The sequence below is a fragment of the Chenopodium album genome, chromosome 5, assembly GCF_948465745.1.
Source record: "Chenopodium album chromosome 5, dcCheAlbu1.1, whole genome shotgun sequence".
Lineage (NCBI taxonomy): Eukaryota > Viridiplantae > Streptophyta > Magnoliopsida > Caryophyllales > Amaranthaceae > Chenopodium > Chenopodium album.
In genome coordinates, this window is record NC_137838.1 from 71180891 (window position 1) to 71199734 (window position 18844).

Consider the following 18844-nt stretch of genomic DNA (forward strand, 5'->3'; position numbering starts at 1 on the left):
CTGGTGCCCTATTTTCCTTCGCGCGCAACCAAGTTATCCAATTTTTCCTACGGGACAGACCTGAATGCGACGTTAAAACGTCTATGCAGATGCAAAAATGCCAAATTAATCACAGGAATATTTTTTCAAGAATCTTTCAAGTCTCATCCACTCATCTTAATTAAATACCGATCACTCAAATCGATAAATAATTAAGAATCCTCCCCAGTGCAGTTGCCAAATTGTAGGCGTCGTTCGAAGTGCGCCTACGTTAAAAGCATGTGGTGAATATGCTTGGCACTCATAGGAAGTGGGAATTGACATTACGATTAGGGACAACGACTAAGGACAAATAAAGTAGGGAGCCGCCAACAAGTTTTTAAGGAACTTGTAAACCGTTCACGGATCATAAAAGGCAACCACGATAAAGGGACAACGATAGGCAACAACGATTGACCCGTGAAGGTTACACCCCATTCATAATCCATGAGATTACTAACTCCATATGGTTCGGAACCACGAAAGGAGGATCGGGGATGATGGTACGAAGTGAGTCATGGAGTCACTTTCGCCCGTATTGGCCTCTACTCGATTCTTATAGTGAAAAATGATTCCTGCGATCTCAAAGGCATACAAACAAAATATTCAATTTGCTCCAAACTATTATTAAGCTAAATTGGTTTAATATTAATGCTACACATTATTCTAAAATATTTGTGATCACTTGATTAAATAACAAGATTAAAAAGGAACCTAAACCGGTTGTCCAAATTATCTTATTAGGCGTGATTTTCAATTACATATTCCCTTTAACATGCAATATGGTGATCGATAAAAATTATAGAACAACATTAAAATTAGAACCAATTTAATCACAATTCCAACAACATAAAATCGTTAGAAAAATAATAAAAACAAAAGGAGCATGATCCTTACTTTGATTCTGTTTGTTTGCAACTACAAAATAATAAACGAGTTAGTAACTTCAAGGAAATAAATAAACAATAATTAAATTAAATTAAATAAAGTATAGTTGATTTTGGGGCCAAACCCTCAAACAGTTCTACCTTTCACGCCTTGGCTTAAGGACAGAACCTCGAGTAAAATATGGACTCCTTTGAGTGCTTGAAGAAGGAATTTTGAAGTGAAAAGGGTAGGCTAGTGTTTAGGCTAAAGCATAGAAGAGAGAAAATAAAATAAGAGAATTACTCGGTGCCCCGTTCATCAGAAATGAGGGGGTATTTATAGGGAAAATGTGCTGAGGGAGCACACGGAACCCTAAAATGATAAAAACCCTAAAAAAGTATCCCGTGACACGGTCAAACTGTACCGTGACACGGGAAGCTCCACCGTCAGACGGTACACTTTCCCGTGACACGGTACATTTTTGGTGTGACGCGGGAAATTTTCAGAAAACGGGATAAAAAACGCGTTAAGGGTTTACGCGGAAAAGACACGGAATGTCCCGTGTCACGGGAAATCCCACCGTCAGACGGAAAGGATTCCCGTGACACGGTAGGTACCTGCCGTGGCGCGGGAAATTCCTGCCCGTTTTTCCGTCTAAATACATTTTTAACCCTAATTTCCTTTGGCATTTTAAGTGCCGATTGATAATTTCGGGCCTTTTCTGACTTTTTATTATTCGGGCTAAAATAAGAAAATAATTAAATAAAAATAAATAAAAGGTTTGGGCCAAAAATAAATAATAAAACAATAAAATAAAAAAGGTTTGGGCTTAAAATTAATTAATAAGTTTGGGCTGAAATTAAAACTATGCTTTTACCAAACATAAAGACTAATCCATGGACTGTTCAAAAATATGAATTTAATAAAATATGATTTTTTAAGCACTCTTGGGATTAAATACTAAACCCGACCAATAGTGGCGGTGAAAGGTTGTTCATCATCGGGTTTGGTTTTGGGGAGACATTTTTAGGTGTCTACACATTGCATGCATATCATTTCTTTTGAAAAAATTAAACCTTACTAAAAAAAAAAAGTATTACTAACATTGTATTTTATTATCACAATAGAATTATCTTCACAAACAAACTAAGGCCCCGTTCACTTCACTTTAATTTTGTTGAACTGAAATTATTTTTTTAATGATTTTCTATCATATTTCTTTTTTAAGTTTACTTATTTTTACTGAGCTGAAATTATTTTTGATGAACTGAACTTAAATTAATTTATTGATATGAAATTATTTTTACTGAATATTATTTTTTTTAGGTGAAGTGAACATGGCCTAAATAATTCATTCCAATTGTACATAAACCAAGATTTTTTTTTTTCAAAATTTAATTTTCAATTTAAAGCTTTTAATTTCACATTGTACTTCCATTTTAATTTTGTTAAAATGAAAATAACAATAACCACACTACGTACTAACTGTTAGTACGCTCAAAAATATCCACACCGATATTTTACCCGTGAGGCCGGCGATGACTTAACTAGTTTTTAAAAAGACAGGCTATTGTTCAACGTGAAAAATGCCTTGTTACTAACTTACTATGTACTGTGATGTGATGTAATTTGTCGTAGCAGGATAAGCAAAATAATTGTTACTCTTTACTCCACTAATTTTTTTTACTTAATATTTTTTGTGTGGTGGTAAGAAATTTGTACGGAGTACTAGGGAGTATAAATTAGAATGCCAAGAAGCGTATGAGCAAGCAAATCCCACTTCTAAATCAAGCATAATCGCATTTTCTTTCAAAAAATATTCAATATGTTGGGTTACTCCAAATTTGCTGTCTTTGCATTTCTCATGCTTACTACATCAGGTATTCTTTCTAAATTAATTTGTAAATAAATGATTGATGAAATTTTTTAATAGAATGAATTTGTAGTCAAGTACTTTTATTTCTAAACTATTCGTACATTGAGTATCAGGTAGAGGAGTAGAGTTGATTAAAATTGTCCCATTAATATAAACACACTAGACCAATATTAGGGGAAAATACAAGCTAATCTGCCACATAAATGATTTTTTGTTAATATGATGACATTTTTGTAAATATATTGAAAAAACAGGGGCATTTATTCAATACTTTTGGTGAGATGTCCAATTACTGTTTACCTTTTGCTTTTACTGTTTGGTAAGGAAATTACACATGTGCCCCTCAAATAATATATGAAAAGACGCATATACCCCTCTATTGGTACTTGAAAAGATAATTAATTACTGGGTATAGCCCCAATATTAGTCACTTATTAATAACATATATACAAGTATTCTATCTGTCTCAAATTAATTGTCGCATTTGCTACTTCAAGATTTCTGAAGCTGCAAGATAATTAGTACCTCCGTTAATTGTTATATGTAAATTTGGGGTATTAATTGTAAGATATAAAATAATTCAAAGTTGCACATAACATATAATAGAGGTAGTATTAACAATGTCCATTTTGTTTTCTTTGTCAGTTGTGATAGATGCGAAGTTTCAACCAATTATTCGATCAACTACGACCACCCCAAAAATTATGAGTCAAGAGCTCTTGGAGGCCGAAGTGAAAGCATTGGCATCACTTAGAGAAGCTGAACAAGCTATTGCTTTAAACTTGAAGCAAAAGTTACACGAAAACGGGCTTGGTTGTTCCCCATCAGGAAGTATATGCTCCGGTGGCGGACCTCCAGACCAATGTTGCTCGGGTGCTTGTATTCCTCATCCTATAAAGAGGATATTTTATTGTGCATAAAAAAGGTTTTTAAGGGATTTATCGTCTCTTACACCTTTGTTATGATCGTAGTGTACGACACTCTATTAGCTAAAATAAATAAATTTGACAAAGGTGGGATGAGGATTGAGGAATTCATGTATGTCTACTTTTATTTGTGTATTAGCAATGCTTGGATTAAGATGAAATTAAAGCTTGGCTTCTAATTTCTCTTGATTCGAGATTCTATTATGTATTATTATCTATAATGAATGGAGACATCCTTCTTTACCCTTGTTATAGTTCTTTTCTAGTATGATATATAAGAATTGTTTTTATACACATATCATTATCTCATCGATCGAGAGTTAAAGAAAGTTGTGACCCGTGTAACTCGTGAATTCCTGACTTACAAAATAAACCATATCAATATGCAACTGTTTGAAAAAAGGGGATCATAATGAGTACAAATATAGAGTAACAACGACAATAACAACGATATGATACAAATATATTCAGGATTATACTCCATAAACAATTTAACATAACCTGATAACCCCAAATCCCAAGTTTAAAACTTGTAAGTTTATGAGTAATTTGTTGCAAGTTGGCAAAACCTCATTTGAAAATTAAAAAACAAAAACGCCGTTGCCGGGGATCGAACCCGGGTCACCCGCGTGACAGGCGGGAATACTTACCACTATACTACAACGACTTTGTTGACAAATTGTCATTTACAGGTATATACTTCTTAATTTTTCCAAAAACTCCTTTTTTTTTGTGTTTAAAACTGTAATTATTATCTTAATCAGGTGATCAAATTCTTGATTTTGTTTGGCCTTGGCCTCGCCAACAGGCATCTTAAAGTATTGTGTGGGGCCTGTGGGCTCTAACATTATATTTATATTTCTATAAATAGTCATAAAATCAATAATACACTAATAATCATTGAAAGTCATTAATTTTTTAATTTTATGTGACTTTTCACAGCAAGACTGGTGAACAATAATTAGAAAAGAAAAGTAGCAATCAATCAATGGGATTGTAGTTTTTAGTATTGTTTGGTTAAAAAAAGAAAAAAAAAATAGGGGACCATTGACAAATTATGTATATTTGGAAATAGGGGATTTTTTGTTTGGTTGATCATAATAATAAAAAAAAAAAAAAAAAAAAAAAAAAAAAAGGAAAATCTATCATTTGAGAGATAAAGTGAATCTAATGAGTCCTAATAAAAAATGACCTACAAAGCTAGATTAGATGAACCGTTCGATTCATCAAGACGCCCTTATCTTAACCCTAAACTATATTTGTAACTTTAATAAGGTAACTGTTTTATAATGTTAAACTAGCAAGAATTTTATGTTCGATTCTCGCTCCCATATTTGGCTAGCCAATAACTTTTACACAAAATATGTTTATTAAAATGTCAATTAACTTAGTTGGCTAAAGTGTATAAGGACCATGGTTGTATTCAAAAGTCTTCATCTTATGTTATAGTTGGTTGATCTCTCTAAACCAATAATTACTTCGTAAATAATGTGAGTCATCATATTTTTTTTAATCCTCTACTGCTAGCTTGTTTTATCACTGTGAATCATCTATGATTTTAGGTGAAAAATAGACATATCACAAGGTCCACTACCACCACAAGAAAAACGATGTACCCTGTAACATAACATTATCAGAGATCACGTACACTATTAAGGCAGCCCTACACCAAAACAAATACCAAGTACGGAGTATCAATTATTGAAAATATTGTAATCAAAGGAATTTGTTTTCTTGTGTAGCTATGCAGATCTAGTAGTAGTATAGATTAGAACATAATGTAATCAAGCAAATTTCTTCTTTGTAAATCTTGTTGTCTTCGCATTTCTCATGCTCACTGCTTCAGGTTACATCTAAATAACCTGTTACATCTTACGTCTATGCATTATATTTATACATGACATATGAATAGCGAGTTTTTGTTTTTTTTTTTTACATGATGGCTTCCAGGATTTAGAAATTATACGTGAAATACAAACTTTTTTCCAATTCTATCAAGTGGTACCCTGTTTTCGCAAAATAAAGTATAGTGACCTTAATTATGATAAAAATGGTTAACCTTTTTTTTTTTTTTTTTTTATTATTAAAAAATTATTTTATAAACAATAAAAATTAAAAAAAAAAAATTTAAAAAAAAACACCCCAACCAACCTAGCCACCACCAACTCGCCGGAACCCTAACCCCACAACCCAGCCGCGTCGCCCCAGACCTCTCCCTCCCCCTCGTGCCGACCGACCGACTGATCAACCCAACCCCAACCACTCCTTTTCCCCTTCCCCGATTCAACCAACCTCCCCTTCCCCCTAACCAAAACAAAACCCATCCCCTCCTCCACTGCGAGCCGGCGACCCCAAACCAAAAACCCCCAACCCAAACACGAAACCCCATAGCCCAAACCACTCCCAATTCTTTAGGGTATGGGTTTCAGGTTCGCGTAGAGGGCTTTAGGAGTTTGTTTGCGGTTCTGCTTAGGGAGGTTGGGGGGAGTTTGTTAGCAGTTCACTGAGGGAGGTTTGGTGGGAGTTCGTTTACGATTTTGGTGAGAGAGGTTGTGTGGTTGGCCGGGAAACTGATTGCTGGGCTGGCTGGTGTGGGCGGTCTAGGAGGCGGCGAATGTGGGAGATCTGGGCGGTGACAGCTGGTTGGGATTAGGGTTTCGGAGTGGTGGTGGTGGCAATGAGGATTGGCGGGTGGTTTCTTTTTCTTTATTTTTTTTTTAATTTACTTAATTTTTTTTTAAAATTTAATTATGGTTGACTAAAAACTAAAAAAGTTAGTCATAAACCTAAAAAATGGCACTATGGTTAATTTTTCAAAACTTGAGTGTCACTATAGAGAGTTGGAAAAAAATTTATCTTCTATGTAAAAAAATTGAAATTTGAAGGTCATCATGTAGAATTTCCTTTTTTTTTCAAACGAACAAGAAACTAATAAGTAATTTTGGATCAATTTGTTGGATGGCATACCTTATATAGTTATATCATTTGGGTTTGGTATAATGGTATAGAATAAGTTTCAATTCATTTCATGCTTGTTTTATTTACACACGCTTATATAAAACAAGTTTCTTCTGTCAATATATTTTTATTTGCAGACTTTCATTTCATACATAACACACGCTTATATCTTTATTTACGGAGATGAATATCATAAAACCTTAAATTTATAAACTAAAAACCAAAATAAATTTAACAAAATTACACATGACTGTATACGAAATATGAAGTATATTTTTTCTTAACTATAACTTATAAAATCTAGTCAAAGTGAAATATGGACAACTATGAAAGTACGAAGTACTCCGTATTGCATAATGGCCTGTTTACATTTACTTAATTTTAGTTCAGTTCAATTCAGCTCCAATCAGTTCGGTTTAGTTTAGTTCAGTTCAGCTCCTAATTTCCCTCTCTCATAAAATATTCATTTCAGCTCAATTCAGTTCAGTTCAGTTCAGCTCGATTTAATAAATGTGAACATGCCCTAAGTCAAAGTATTGCAGGTAAAAAATATGTTAACTACAAAAAAAAGTAAAATTTACGTAGTATAAGTAGGGGTGAGCATAGTCGGGTACTCGTACAGTCGTACTGTTAACACTATCGGTTCGGGTACACGATAACCAATAACACTAAAAATGATATCCACTAACCAAACCGAAAAGTTCGGGTACTCGGATTTTCGCATCGGTTATCAGGTAAACAATGTGATATCCAATAATAAAAAGTTATACTTTATAATTTAGTTATTATGTTATTATTCAACACTAAGGGCCTGTTCTCATTGATTGAACTCAGCTGAACTGAACTGAAGTGAGCTGAGCTGAACTGAACTGAACTGAGCTGAATAGAACTGAACTAAACTACACTAAACTGAAATGAAATGAATATTTTATAAGAGAAGGAAATTAGGAGCTGAGCTGAACTGAACTGAACTGAACTGAACTGAACTGAGCTGAGCTGAACTGAACTGAGCTGATCTGAACTGAATTGAATTTCAACGTAAGAGAACAAGCCCTAATTAGCAATAATACTACATGTCCACATGAACATGACCAAATTACTACTCGTAATAATATTATTAATCATTTAAATTATGAAGTAATTATGACGTATAGTAATTAGTAAGAGTTTAGATTTTGGATAAATAGATTTAAGTAGGAAAAAATATTGTTTATTAGATCAGATTGGGTAACTGTTAATTTTAAGATGATACCCAATAATCGTACCCGATAACAAATTATCGAATCAGGTAACAGTTATTGGAACAAATACCTAATTTTTGGTTCGGTTACGATTTAATTTTTCGAATTTTCGGGTAATTTTGCTCAGCCCTAGACCAGTAGGGCCCTTTTCACACCCTCCCCCCACGAACTGAGCCAAACCATCACCAAACCCATCAGCCCACTCCACCATCCAACCCACATCAGTTTCGTTGCCAGACCCAACATCCCATCCTATGACAACAAGAGCAAAAAAATGACATCTACAAACCAAACTCCAAATATATTTCCAACTTTGCTACTATGACTAGTTGACTACCACTAATATATTTCTATTGCCAAAGATCCGGTTAATACTATTCATGACCCAAGTTGGAAAAATGCAATGTTAAATGAATTTAATGCTCTTATGTATAATGAAACGAATTGGTACCTAGTAGGCCAGCAGATAACCTTAAATCCAAGATGCTCTCATCCATTTCCACCTTAATCCTTCTCCTTTTCTCTCTCCTACTCAGCATCTCCCCCACCCAATCACACCCCACCACGTCATCACCCCTCCAACTCCCCCCCAACCCACCAACCATCTCCGTGACAGACTTCGGCGCCGTCGGAAACGGCCGTCAATACGACACAACCCCAATCCAATCAGCAATCAACGCGTGTCCCTCCCCAAGTCCCTGCCACGTGGTATTCCCATCACCTGGGACCTACCTAACAAAAACAATCCACCTCAGATCCGGCGTCGTTTTGATCGTTGAAAAAGGTGCGGTAATTTTAGGGGGAACGAAGTTGGAAGATTATCCAAACGAGTTTGAGAAATGGTATGTTGTGTTGGCGGAACACGTGGTTAATGTGGGGATCAGAGGTGGTGGGGAAATCAACGGTCAAGGATTGGAGTTTGTCAAGAGATTTGATGAGAGGAAGAATGTCATGGTTAGTTGGAATCACACGGGTGCGTGTTTAGGGGATGAGTGTAGACCACGGTTAGTTGGGTTTATTGGGTGTACAAATGTTACTGTCTCTAATTTTAAGCTCAATGAGCCTGCCTATTGGTGGTACGTCTTTACTTTCTCTCTCCTCGCTCGTGCTAAGCTTTAAGTATTGTCTGTTTCTATTCAACTTATTTTGTCGACCTTATTTTATGTTTGTTTCCAAGTGAATGTGAGAAAATTCAAGTAAGTAGTACGGAGTAGAACATATTAGGGCCCAATATCCTAGATATTTTTACAATTTCACATTTAAGAAAAGTTTGTTTTTTTAGTAGTTCACCGCTGATGAGTTCATATACTTCCTCCGTTTTTATTTTGTTGACGCGTGTGATTTAGAAACATATATTAAGTGACGCAGTCGGAAAGGTAGCAAGAAAAGCAAGCGCTAATCCTTCGCGAACAGACAGATTTACAAGCGATAAATCTGTTAAAATACTTCGGAATCCACCAGAAAAGAGCATAACTCTTGAGATTATTATAAAATGTCAAAAACTGAATATTAAAGACGGCTAAAACGTTTAAGTAGTCTAAACAAAACCCTAATGCGAAAATAAAATAAAAATAAAATCCGGAAAATGTTTAAACGCTATTTTCAGGCCTTAAATGAACTCGGATGGCTTAAAAAGCCTGTCAATCACAGCATGTGTGTTGGACTCATTGGCCCGTTTCCATTTCCGAAAACGTATTTTATTAAGCAATCTGACTCCGGGAGCCCGACTAGTAGAAATCATTACCCTTAAAAACTGAAAATCAAGCTTTATGACGTTGCACTTCTTCGTCGAACCGAGAAGCTAACCTCTCAACGTCATTAAGGAGATGTGAGAGAGAATGAAAAAACAAATGGGGTAACTTGTAAATGCAATGTAAAAAAGTTACCCAAAAAGAAACGTGTCAACTAAAAGAACTGAATACGTGTCAACTAAAAAGAAACGGAGGTAGTATATATTAGATATAATCAAGCTCAATCAATTATTACAACTACGATAAGTTGAGATAGGCATAGGCTCGAATGAGTAAATATCAAGTGAAAATAACATATTACTAGCAAAAAGAAGTAAAGATTTCAATTTGTATTTTTTACAAATGAGAGTGTTTGAAGAATGCTTAGGAAATCTTCCTTTTGTGAAAGTATTCCTTGCATTGTACAATACTAGTTTGTCAACATTCTTTGTTTTTTGTTTGAGTACAGTTGATTTCAACCCGTCCAAATTTGGCTGTTACAGTACATTACTAGTTTGAATTACACTAGTCGTAAAACTTTTTATTGCGAATTTACATGCTTTGATAGTTTCTTGATACTTTAAAATACACCAATCAGTCAAAAATGTAATGAGAATTGTGAATTGCAGCTTGCACATAGTAGATTGTGAGAATACTTCCATTCATGACATTTCCATCTATGGGAACTTCAACTCGCCAAACAATGATGGGATTGACATACAAGATTCTAATAACACATATATCACCAGATGCCATATAGACACAGGCGACGATGCTATATGCCCAAAGACGTACAACAAGCCTCTTTATAACTTAACTGCTACTGATTGTTGGATCAGAACGAAATCCTCAGCTATCAAGCTCGGTAGTGCTAGCTCTTTTGATTTTGTGCATTTATTGTTCGACAACATAACCATCTTTGAGTCTCATAGAGGACTTGGACTTCAAATTCGCGATGGAGGTACCTTATGAAACTCTGGCCCCTTGCTAACTGTTTAACTTCTTTAATATTAGAAAGTTTTGAGTGTGACTTAATTGGTCATGGGACTGATGGGAGTGTGCATTTTTGTAGGGAATGTCAAAGACATTACCTTCTCCAATATAAACATCAGCACGAGGTACTACGATCCATCATGGTGGGGAAGAGCGGAGCCAATTTACATAACAACATGTCCACGAGACTCAAACACAAAAGAAGGGTCAATTTCTGACATTCAGTTCATCAACATAACATCAGTTTCTGAAAATGGAGTGTTTTTATCAGGTTCTAAAGGTGGGATAATAAGGGACTTGAAGTTCAGCAATGTCGATCTCACTTACAGAAGATGGACGAGTTATGATGGTGGGTTGGTAGATTACAGGCCTGGATGTTCAGGGCTTGTTAAACATAATATGGCAGGAATCATCATGGAATATATAGATGGTTTCGAAGTTAGAAATATGAACATGAGATGGTCTGAAGAGAAATCAGTGGGATGGGATAATCCCTTGGATTTCAGACCATCTACTGTCAATAACATCACCTTTGTCAATTTTCAGTCTATTCTCTATAAAAAGAATTCATTACAAGATGCTATGTATAAATTCTGAAAGTCGAAGAATAGTATCTTGTAATGCATATCTTGTTATACTCTTTTTCTTAGTAAGTTAGTAGCATCAATGTTTTTAAAGAATTCCTGGTAGACTTACATAATCATGAACAAAAGAATGAAAATTTCTTTGTAAACTTATACTCGAGCTCATTATCATTATCATCATTTATTTCTGTCTACCCGATTGACTGCCAAAATTTCTATTATAGCTATTTCTGTTTTTTATCTGCAAAACATTATTGTTGCTTTGTCTAAAATGAACACCTTTGGATTGGATGAATATATTAACAATCTCTAAAGTAAATTGCCAAGATTAAGGACATGAAGTCATGAAGATAAACTTTGTATGTAATTTGCTTTGATTTTTTTTTTATTTTTTTTATTTTTTATTTTTTATGCAAATGAGAGGCTAAACCTCGGGAAAAAAACTAAAAAACAAACTAAGTAGAAATTAAACGTGGCAAAGCCACTCCAACAATATCATCATGAAGAATACGTCCTACCTCGATAGGTGGGAATTGAATCAACTCGATATTGTTGTTATGGGAGACCCCTTGATTTGCTATAATAATTCAGGAATATTATGAGAATTTATGAAAGATTTAACGGTTGATTTGATAGCCAGTAATAAATAAAGATAATTAAATGATGAGTTCGAGGGTTACTAGGCAAAAAAAATACGTCATTAAATTATGTCCCATGGTAATGTCATCTCATCCCTAAATTAATAATGGACGGGTAATACATTGTAATTAGGGGTGTTAGTTTGGATGATCGGATCGGGTCTGATATGGTCGGGTCGGGTCAATTTTTAAAATTAAGTCATACTAAATTATTATATCCACGCGGGTCCAAATCTAAATTGGATATTTTTCGGATCGGGCAGATCGGGTGTGCTTTGGACACCTCTAATTGCAATATTGCATACACTGATATATGTAATTTCAAACAAGGATTCCAACAGAATATGATCATTGATGTTCTGACTTTTCTGAGAATCTCAAATGCTAATAAGATTGAGGCAAACAGCCATTGTTGCTGAACACATACTTTCTCTCTCCTCCAAAACGCCATTCACCCACCAACTATATCATACAACATTCCCGCCATTCCAATCAAAACTAAGAGCACTATGCTCCAACGGTCAATTACAGGAAGCTCTGCTAGAAATGGCGGTTCAAGGTCTAGAAATAAAGTTTGAAGGGTATGATACCATCTTAAATGAATGTGTGAACAGTAAATCTCTTAGAGAAGGTCAAAGAGTACATACCCACATGATCAAAACTCAATATCTTCCGCCATTGTACCTCAGAACTAGGCTTGTTATCTTGTACTGTAAATGTGATTGTTTGGTTGATGCACGCTATGTGTTCGATGAAATGCCTGAACGAAATGTGGTTTCTTGGACTGCTATGATTTCGGGGTATTCACAAAAAGGGTTTTCTTCTGAGGCTTTGAATCTTTTTGTACAGATGTTGAGATCAGGTACTTTTATTGTTTTAAAGTTTGCATTACATGTTGATTTTTGAGTAAGACAACAGATGTAATTCATGTAAATAATCAAAATATGTTTTTTTTTTTATACATATTGGAATGTTGCATTACATAGTTTAGGGAGTTTGAATTGGAACTTAATCGGTCGGAGCAAGATGCTGGTTGTCTTCCTCTGAGTAAAGATGTAGTTGCTTCACTAAGGCCTCGTTCTTTTGAACTGGATTGAACTGAAGTACTGAACTGACCTGAATTGAATTGAAGTTTTTGGCTCATTATCGCTTTCACTTTAAGATACAGTTTAAGACATCATTGTTTGGTTAATGTTAATACTTGTACTTTACTGATGTTCAAGGAAGCTTTTGAACAACTACTGTCAACTAGATGGATGCTTAGTGACGAAGGTATTTAAGCATTCATAGAATTCCTTTTATCCTGAATGGATATTTTTTTGAAGCATGACAAGTTTTTTTTTTTTTTTTTTTTGACAAAGAGGACTAACAAAAAATTAAAAAGTGAAATGAAGTAAAGTTCTACGCCTAGCTGCACCAGCAAGAGAGTGAGCCTCAGCAACCGATGTCCTAGAAACCTTCTGAACATGACACGTTGAGAAGGAGGAGATAACATCCCGGATTTCCTGAATTGTCCACATTACCGAAATATCAGCAGTTCTAAAATCCTGGATCAACTGAGGAATAGACATGCAGTCTGTGAACAGGTAAATGCTCGAGAAACCCCGATGTCGAGCATGCTTAAGACCGAAAAGACAAGCCTGCAGCTCAGAATGAAGAGCAGAACTAGCCATACAGGCCCGAGCTCCACCCCCAATGCAGTGGGAAAAAGAGGGATCCAAGAAACACCAACCCGCACCTGCATTATGATTCTGTCGATCCCAGGCACCATCAAAGAGCATAGAAACTTCACATAACATGTTAGGATCACCTCGTAACACCAGTCTCTCAGAGGGAGCAAAAAAAAACCCAGGGGGGACACTAGTAGAACAACTAGAAATCTCATGAGCCTTACCACTTCTGGTGAACCATTCCCAAGCAAGATCCAAGACAAAATGAGGGGAATAAACCGCCGATCGAAATCGAACATTATTCCTAGTAAGCCAAATGGCCCAGCAAATCCCAAAAAAACGATCCAAAGCAAGCCAATGCTTAGCCTTCGCAAAGCTGGAAATAATGCCAGAGAACCAAGCAGAAAAAGGAAAAGAAGTATCAGGCTTAGGGAGCGACCCCCAGTCCATGGAATCCCATAAACTACTAGAGAAAGGACAATCCCGAAATAGATGTCCCACGGACTCCGAAGAGACATGACAAAACACACATGTGGTATCAATCGGAATGCCCTTAAGAGCAAGAACCTCTGCTGTCGGAAGAGCATTATGTAAGACCTTCCAAGCTAGCAATTTCCACTTTGGAAGAATAGACAGACCCCATAAACGTTTCCACCATGAAGAATCAGTAGAAGTACTCTGAAGGGAAAATTGCTGAGACAGGAGGGCTGTATAAGCAGATTTGGTCGAGAACGACCCATCCTGAGTATATTTCCAGTACACAAAATCATCAATTTTCTGTATTGGGCGTTCTAAACCAAGAATCGCCGAAGCAACAGAAGTGGGAAAAAGATGCCTAATCAAATACGTATTCCAAATACCAGAATCGGGAAGTAGTAAGTCAGATACCAGCAAAGGACGATCTTCTTCAGGAATACAATCCTTGAACTCAATCCTGATGTCAGGCACCCAACAATCCTGTAAAATACTAACATTATCCCCCTGGCCTACCTTCCAAGCCAGACCTTGGGATAAAGCTACACCTCCCTCTACCAAACCACGACAACCCCAAGAAGGGCGAGGACAAGTAATCGAAGCTTTAGAAGAAAGTAAGGCAGGGTACTTAGCTTTGAGGACCCGAGAAGCCAACAACTGAGGATTGAACCGCAGACGCCAAGCTTGCTTAGCCAGCAAAGCTAGATTAAAGGATCGAAGATGGCGAATACCCAACCCCCTAATCCTTTAGGGAGATGCAACGCCGAAGAAGGAGCCAAGGACAAACCCCTGGAATCTTTGTTAGACTTCCACCAAAACCGAGATAGAAGAGAATCTATCCGATCACAAATAGTAGCAGGAACTTTGAACACAGAAAGAACATGGTTAAAAGAAGCAACCAGAATAGAGTTGATGATTACCAACTTTGCAGCCGCCGATAAGTGGAGAGAAGCAAAGGAAGAGAGCCGACGAACCACCTTGTCAACCAAAAACTGAAATTCTTTGCACTTCGCACGACCCAAGTCCACCGGGAGACCCAGATACTCACTAATAGAAGGTTTTGATTTCATTCCGAGACTAGCAGACAAATAGTCTCGAAAATCATCAGGAGTGTTGGAACTAAACCGAACAAAAGATTTTTGTAAATTAATCATCTGGCCAGAAACCGAACAAAATTCATTTGTCACTGAAAGGATTTGGTCACAAGCTGCAGGAGACACCTTAAAAAATAACAGTGCATCATCCGCGAAGAACAAATGGGAAACAGAAGGAGCCCTCCTGGACACTCGTAAACCCTGGAACAAACCTTTTTTCTCATCACGACGCAGCATTAAAGAGAAGACCTCCATGCATAAAACAAACAGATAAGGAGACAAAGGATCCCCTTGACGAAGACCGCATCTAGGGAGGAAAGGCCGAGAAGGAGAACCATTAACCAGAATTTGATACGAGACTGTTGAAACACATTGTTGCAATAGATGAACCCAATACGGAGGGAAACCAAATTTGCGGAGAACGTCCCATAAGAAATTCCAATTAACCCTATCATACGCTTTATTCATGATAATTTTGTTCCTTTTTTTTTTGTTTAGTTTTACATTTTGGTAAAAAAAAACTTGAATATGCTACTAGTCATCAATCATGAAAGCTATATTAAATTTTGCAATGCATGAAATGGCGGCTTTCAAATTTTTTGAATGGTTTTCTTTATTAATCTTATTTGCTTTTCTGAGAGCTGATAAGATTAGAAATTTTTTGCAGGCACAGAACCCAATGAGTTCACTTTCGCCACTGTTCTCCCTTCTTGTACAGGTGACTATGGGTTGGATTATGGAAGACAGATCCACTCTCTTATAGTAAGGTATAATTATGATTCTCACATATTTGTTGGGAGCTCACTTCTTGATATGTATGCCAAGGCCGGAAGAATCCATGAGGCTCGAACAGTATTTGATAGTTTAATTCAGAGGGATGTTGTCTCCTGTACTGCGATGATTGCAGGGTATGCCCAATTAGGTTTTGATGAAGAGGCGGTTGAATTGTTTCGCAAGCTACTGAAGGAAGGGATGTGTTCAAATTATGTTACTTATGCTAGTCTTCTAACTGCATTATCTGGACTTGCTGCTCTAGATCAAGGCAAACAAGTCCATAATCATATTTTGAGACATCAGCTTCCATCTTATGTGGTTCTACAGAATTCGATAATTGATATGTATGCTAAATGTGGGAACCTCGTTTATGCGAGAAGGGTTTTCGATAGCATGCCTGAAAGAAGTGTCATCTCATGGAATGCAATGCTTGTGGGATATTGTAAACATGGGATGGGGTCAAAGGTGATTGAACTTTTCAAAATGATGAGAGCAGAAGGCAAAGTCAAACCTGACAGAGTAACTTTCTTGGCCGTTTTATCTGGTTGCAGCCATGGTGGAATGGAAGACACTGGACTAGAAATTTTTGATGAGATGGTAGTACAGAAAGATGGGCTAGAGCCAAATATAGAGCATTATGGCTGTGTTGTTGATTTACTTGGTCGTTCTGGGCGATTAGAACAGGCTTTGAAGTTCATTGATGAGATGCCTTTTAAACCAACAGCTGCCATTTGGGGATCTCTATTAGGTGCATGCAAGGTTCACTCGAATTTAGATGTTGGAGAATATGTGGGTCGTCAACTTCTAGAAATAGAGCCTGAAAATGCTGGAAATTATGTCATTTTATCTAATCTATATGCCTCTGCAGGCAGATGGGAAGAGGTAAGAAATCTGAGGGAATTGATGAAAGAAAAGGCTGTGAGTAAGGAGCCAGGAAGGAGCTGGATTGAGCTTGATCAAACTCTTCACACTTTCCATGCTAGTGATCGGTCCCATCCTAGGAAAGATGAGGTTCACACGAAAGTAAAGGAATTGGCAGTTCGATTGAAGGAAGCTGGTTATGAACCTGATCTTAGTTGTGTTTTACATGATGTTGAAGATGAGCAAAAGGAGAAGATACTTCTGGGACATAGTGAAAAGCTGGCTTTAGCCTTTGGGCTTCTAAGTACTTCTGAAGGAACCCCACTCAGAGTTATAAAGAACCTCAGAATCTGTGTTGATTGCCACAATTTTGCCAAAATCATCTCAAAGCTCTATGGAAGAACAGTCTCTTTAAGGGATAAAAATCGCTTCCATCATATTAATGGTGGCATCTGTTCTTGTGGAGATTATTGGTGATGTCCTGAAAACGTTATTGGTAGATCTCAGTTTATCTCCTTGAGCTTCAATATCTCCATAAGATTGACACAATTCTTGACAGTGACATGGGAACCTGAAAAATTTTTATCAGAAAAAATTTACTGCAAACAATTAGATTAACTAGGAAAAATACAGGTGATTTCTTCGGTAGAGTTAGATCATCACTCGAGTATGTAGGAAGCGTAAAAATACTTAAGAGGTTTTTGGCAACTTTGTTCAATCAAATCTTATGCAATTTAGCTCAATCTTTTTGTAGTATACAAGATACTTGTATAAAAGATGATGAGTTTAGCATTAGGCCATTTACTATACTACTACTCCATATGTATTTTACGCTTGATTGAATTTGCTTGTTCCCAGCTGCAAGTTGCAATTTTTAGCCTATAACGACATAACAATTGTTGTATTAGACTTGTACACTATGATGGTCTACGCCATTTCTCTCTCTTGCTCTCCTTTACCATACAAGACAAATCATCTCGTCCAGCATATTGCCCCCCCCCCCCCCCAAAAAAAAAAAAAAAAACAAAAAAACAAATTAGAGATCTTTCCATGTAAAAATTAGAAATTCAAAACCTTCTAATAATCATCTTAACTCTAACATCAATATTTTATCTTTTGATTTATGGGCAAGCCACAGTTACTCAAATCGAGTAACAAAGTCCGCGTCTGAAATGATATTTTTGATCTTATGAGCAACTTGCGAAATATTTTAATGTTTTACTCTTTTTACATGCTGACTTACCTTCTCTCTCCCGTCTTCTTCAACATGCCTTCTTCCTTACTCCTTTCTCATTACCAGTGGCGAATGAACTCTAACACTACAACAAGCACCATGCCCAATACCACCTTCTTCAGCGGCTTGATGAATTTGATGATCTATAAAGTATACTAATTAAGGACATGTTTGAAGAGTAAATACAAATTGGAGGTACTAACGTTTGCCAAAAGTTGTACATAAGGTACTAACGTTTGAGAAGTTGCACAAAAGGTACTAAACCTGTTACAGGGGGTAAAGAATCCGGTTGCAACTTGTTAAAACCAATTACTTTCATTTTTTGGTTTTATAAAAAAAAAAGGGAAAAAAAACCGTGACGTGTACTTTGGAAAACGAAAAACCATCATTACCTTTCTGACGTTGGCGCGAGAATTAGAAAGGTGAATACCTATTTATTTTCCCTTCACCCCATTGGCTTCCCTCGTCATTTCTTTTTATAGGAAAAAAAACAGAGCTCTCCCTTACACTTAAAAAAATATTCATTCCCCTTCTAGCTCAACGCCATTAATGTGGGAATTTGGTGAAGAAACATCATCTAAGAAAGCGAAATTACAGCAGCTGCAATCATTTGAAGGTATATTCTTTTTTTTTTTTCTTTTTTTTTGTCTTCATCTGCTTTATTTCGGCATTAATGGGGTTTTTTGTACAGAATTGTGGGTTTATTTTGTTTTTTTTGGGTGAATTTTGCTTTTTATGGTTTTGGATGTTGTTTGTTGTCATCATCTGGTAATTTAGTTGCGAATTCTTGTGGTTTTGTCTGATTTTAAAAAATGGGTATATTTGGGTTGAATTTCTGGAAATTTTCTAGGGTTTTGTTGTCAGTGAAACAGAGTAGTTTTTGTAAGTGAAACAAACCTTATCTAA

General features: G+C 36.3%; 1 protein-coding gene, 1 long non-coding RNA gene and 1 other non-coding gene across 3 annotated transcripts; 2 read left to right on the forward strand and 1 right to left on the reverse strand.

The window, feature by feature from the left end:
• The first annotated feature begins 2543 nt into the window (after nucleotides 1-2543).
• On the forward strand, nucleotides 2544-3932 carry LOC145630976 (uncharacterized). Its single transcript, XR_014112317.1, has 2 exons — nucleotides 2544-2765; nucleotides 3407-3932. It is a non-coding gene; the product is annotated as an uncharacterized LOC145630976 (long non-coding RNA).
• Nucleotides 3933-4282: 350 nt separating this feature from the next.
• TRNAD-GUC (transfer RNA aspartic acid (anticodon GUC)) lies at nucleotides 4283-4354 on the reverse strand. The gene has a single exon. It is a non-coding gene; the product is annotated as a tRNA-Asp (tRNA).
• A 3887-nt stretch (nucleotides 4355-8241) lies between these two features.
• LOC145632222 (putative pentatricopeptide repeat-containing protein At3g13770, mitochondrial) lies at nucleotides 8242-17534 on the forward strand. Its single transcript, XM_081684533.1, has 5 exons — nucleotides 8242-8962; nucleotides 10246-10577; nucleotides 10689-11174; nucleotides 12259-12693; nucleotides 15737-17534. The coding sequence occupies exons 1-5, from the start codon at nucleotides 8370-8372 to the stop codon at nucleotides 17179-17181; spliced, it is 3291 nt and encodes a 1096-aa protein (XP_081540659.1). The 5' UTR covers nucleotides 8242-8369; the 3' UTR covers nucleotides 17182-17534.
• Nucleotides 17535-18844: the final 1310 nt, after the last annotated feature.

Coding starts and splice junctions, on each gene's coding strand:
- LOC145632222 (XM_081684533.1), top strand. CDS start 8,370: ATGCTCTCATCCATTTCCACCTTAATCCTTCTCCTTTTCTCTCTCCTA. Junction 8,963..10,245: donor AATGAGCCTGCCTATTGGTG/GTACGTCTTTAC, acceptor TGTGAATTGCAG/CTTGCACATAGTAGATTGTG. Junction 11,175..12,258: donor GTCTATTCTCTATAAAAAGA/ATTCATTACAAG, acceptor CTGAACACATAC/TTTCTCTCTCCTCCAAAACG.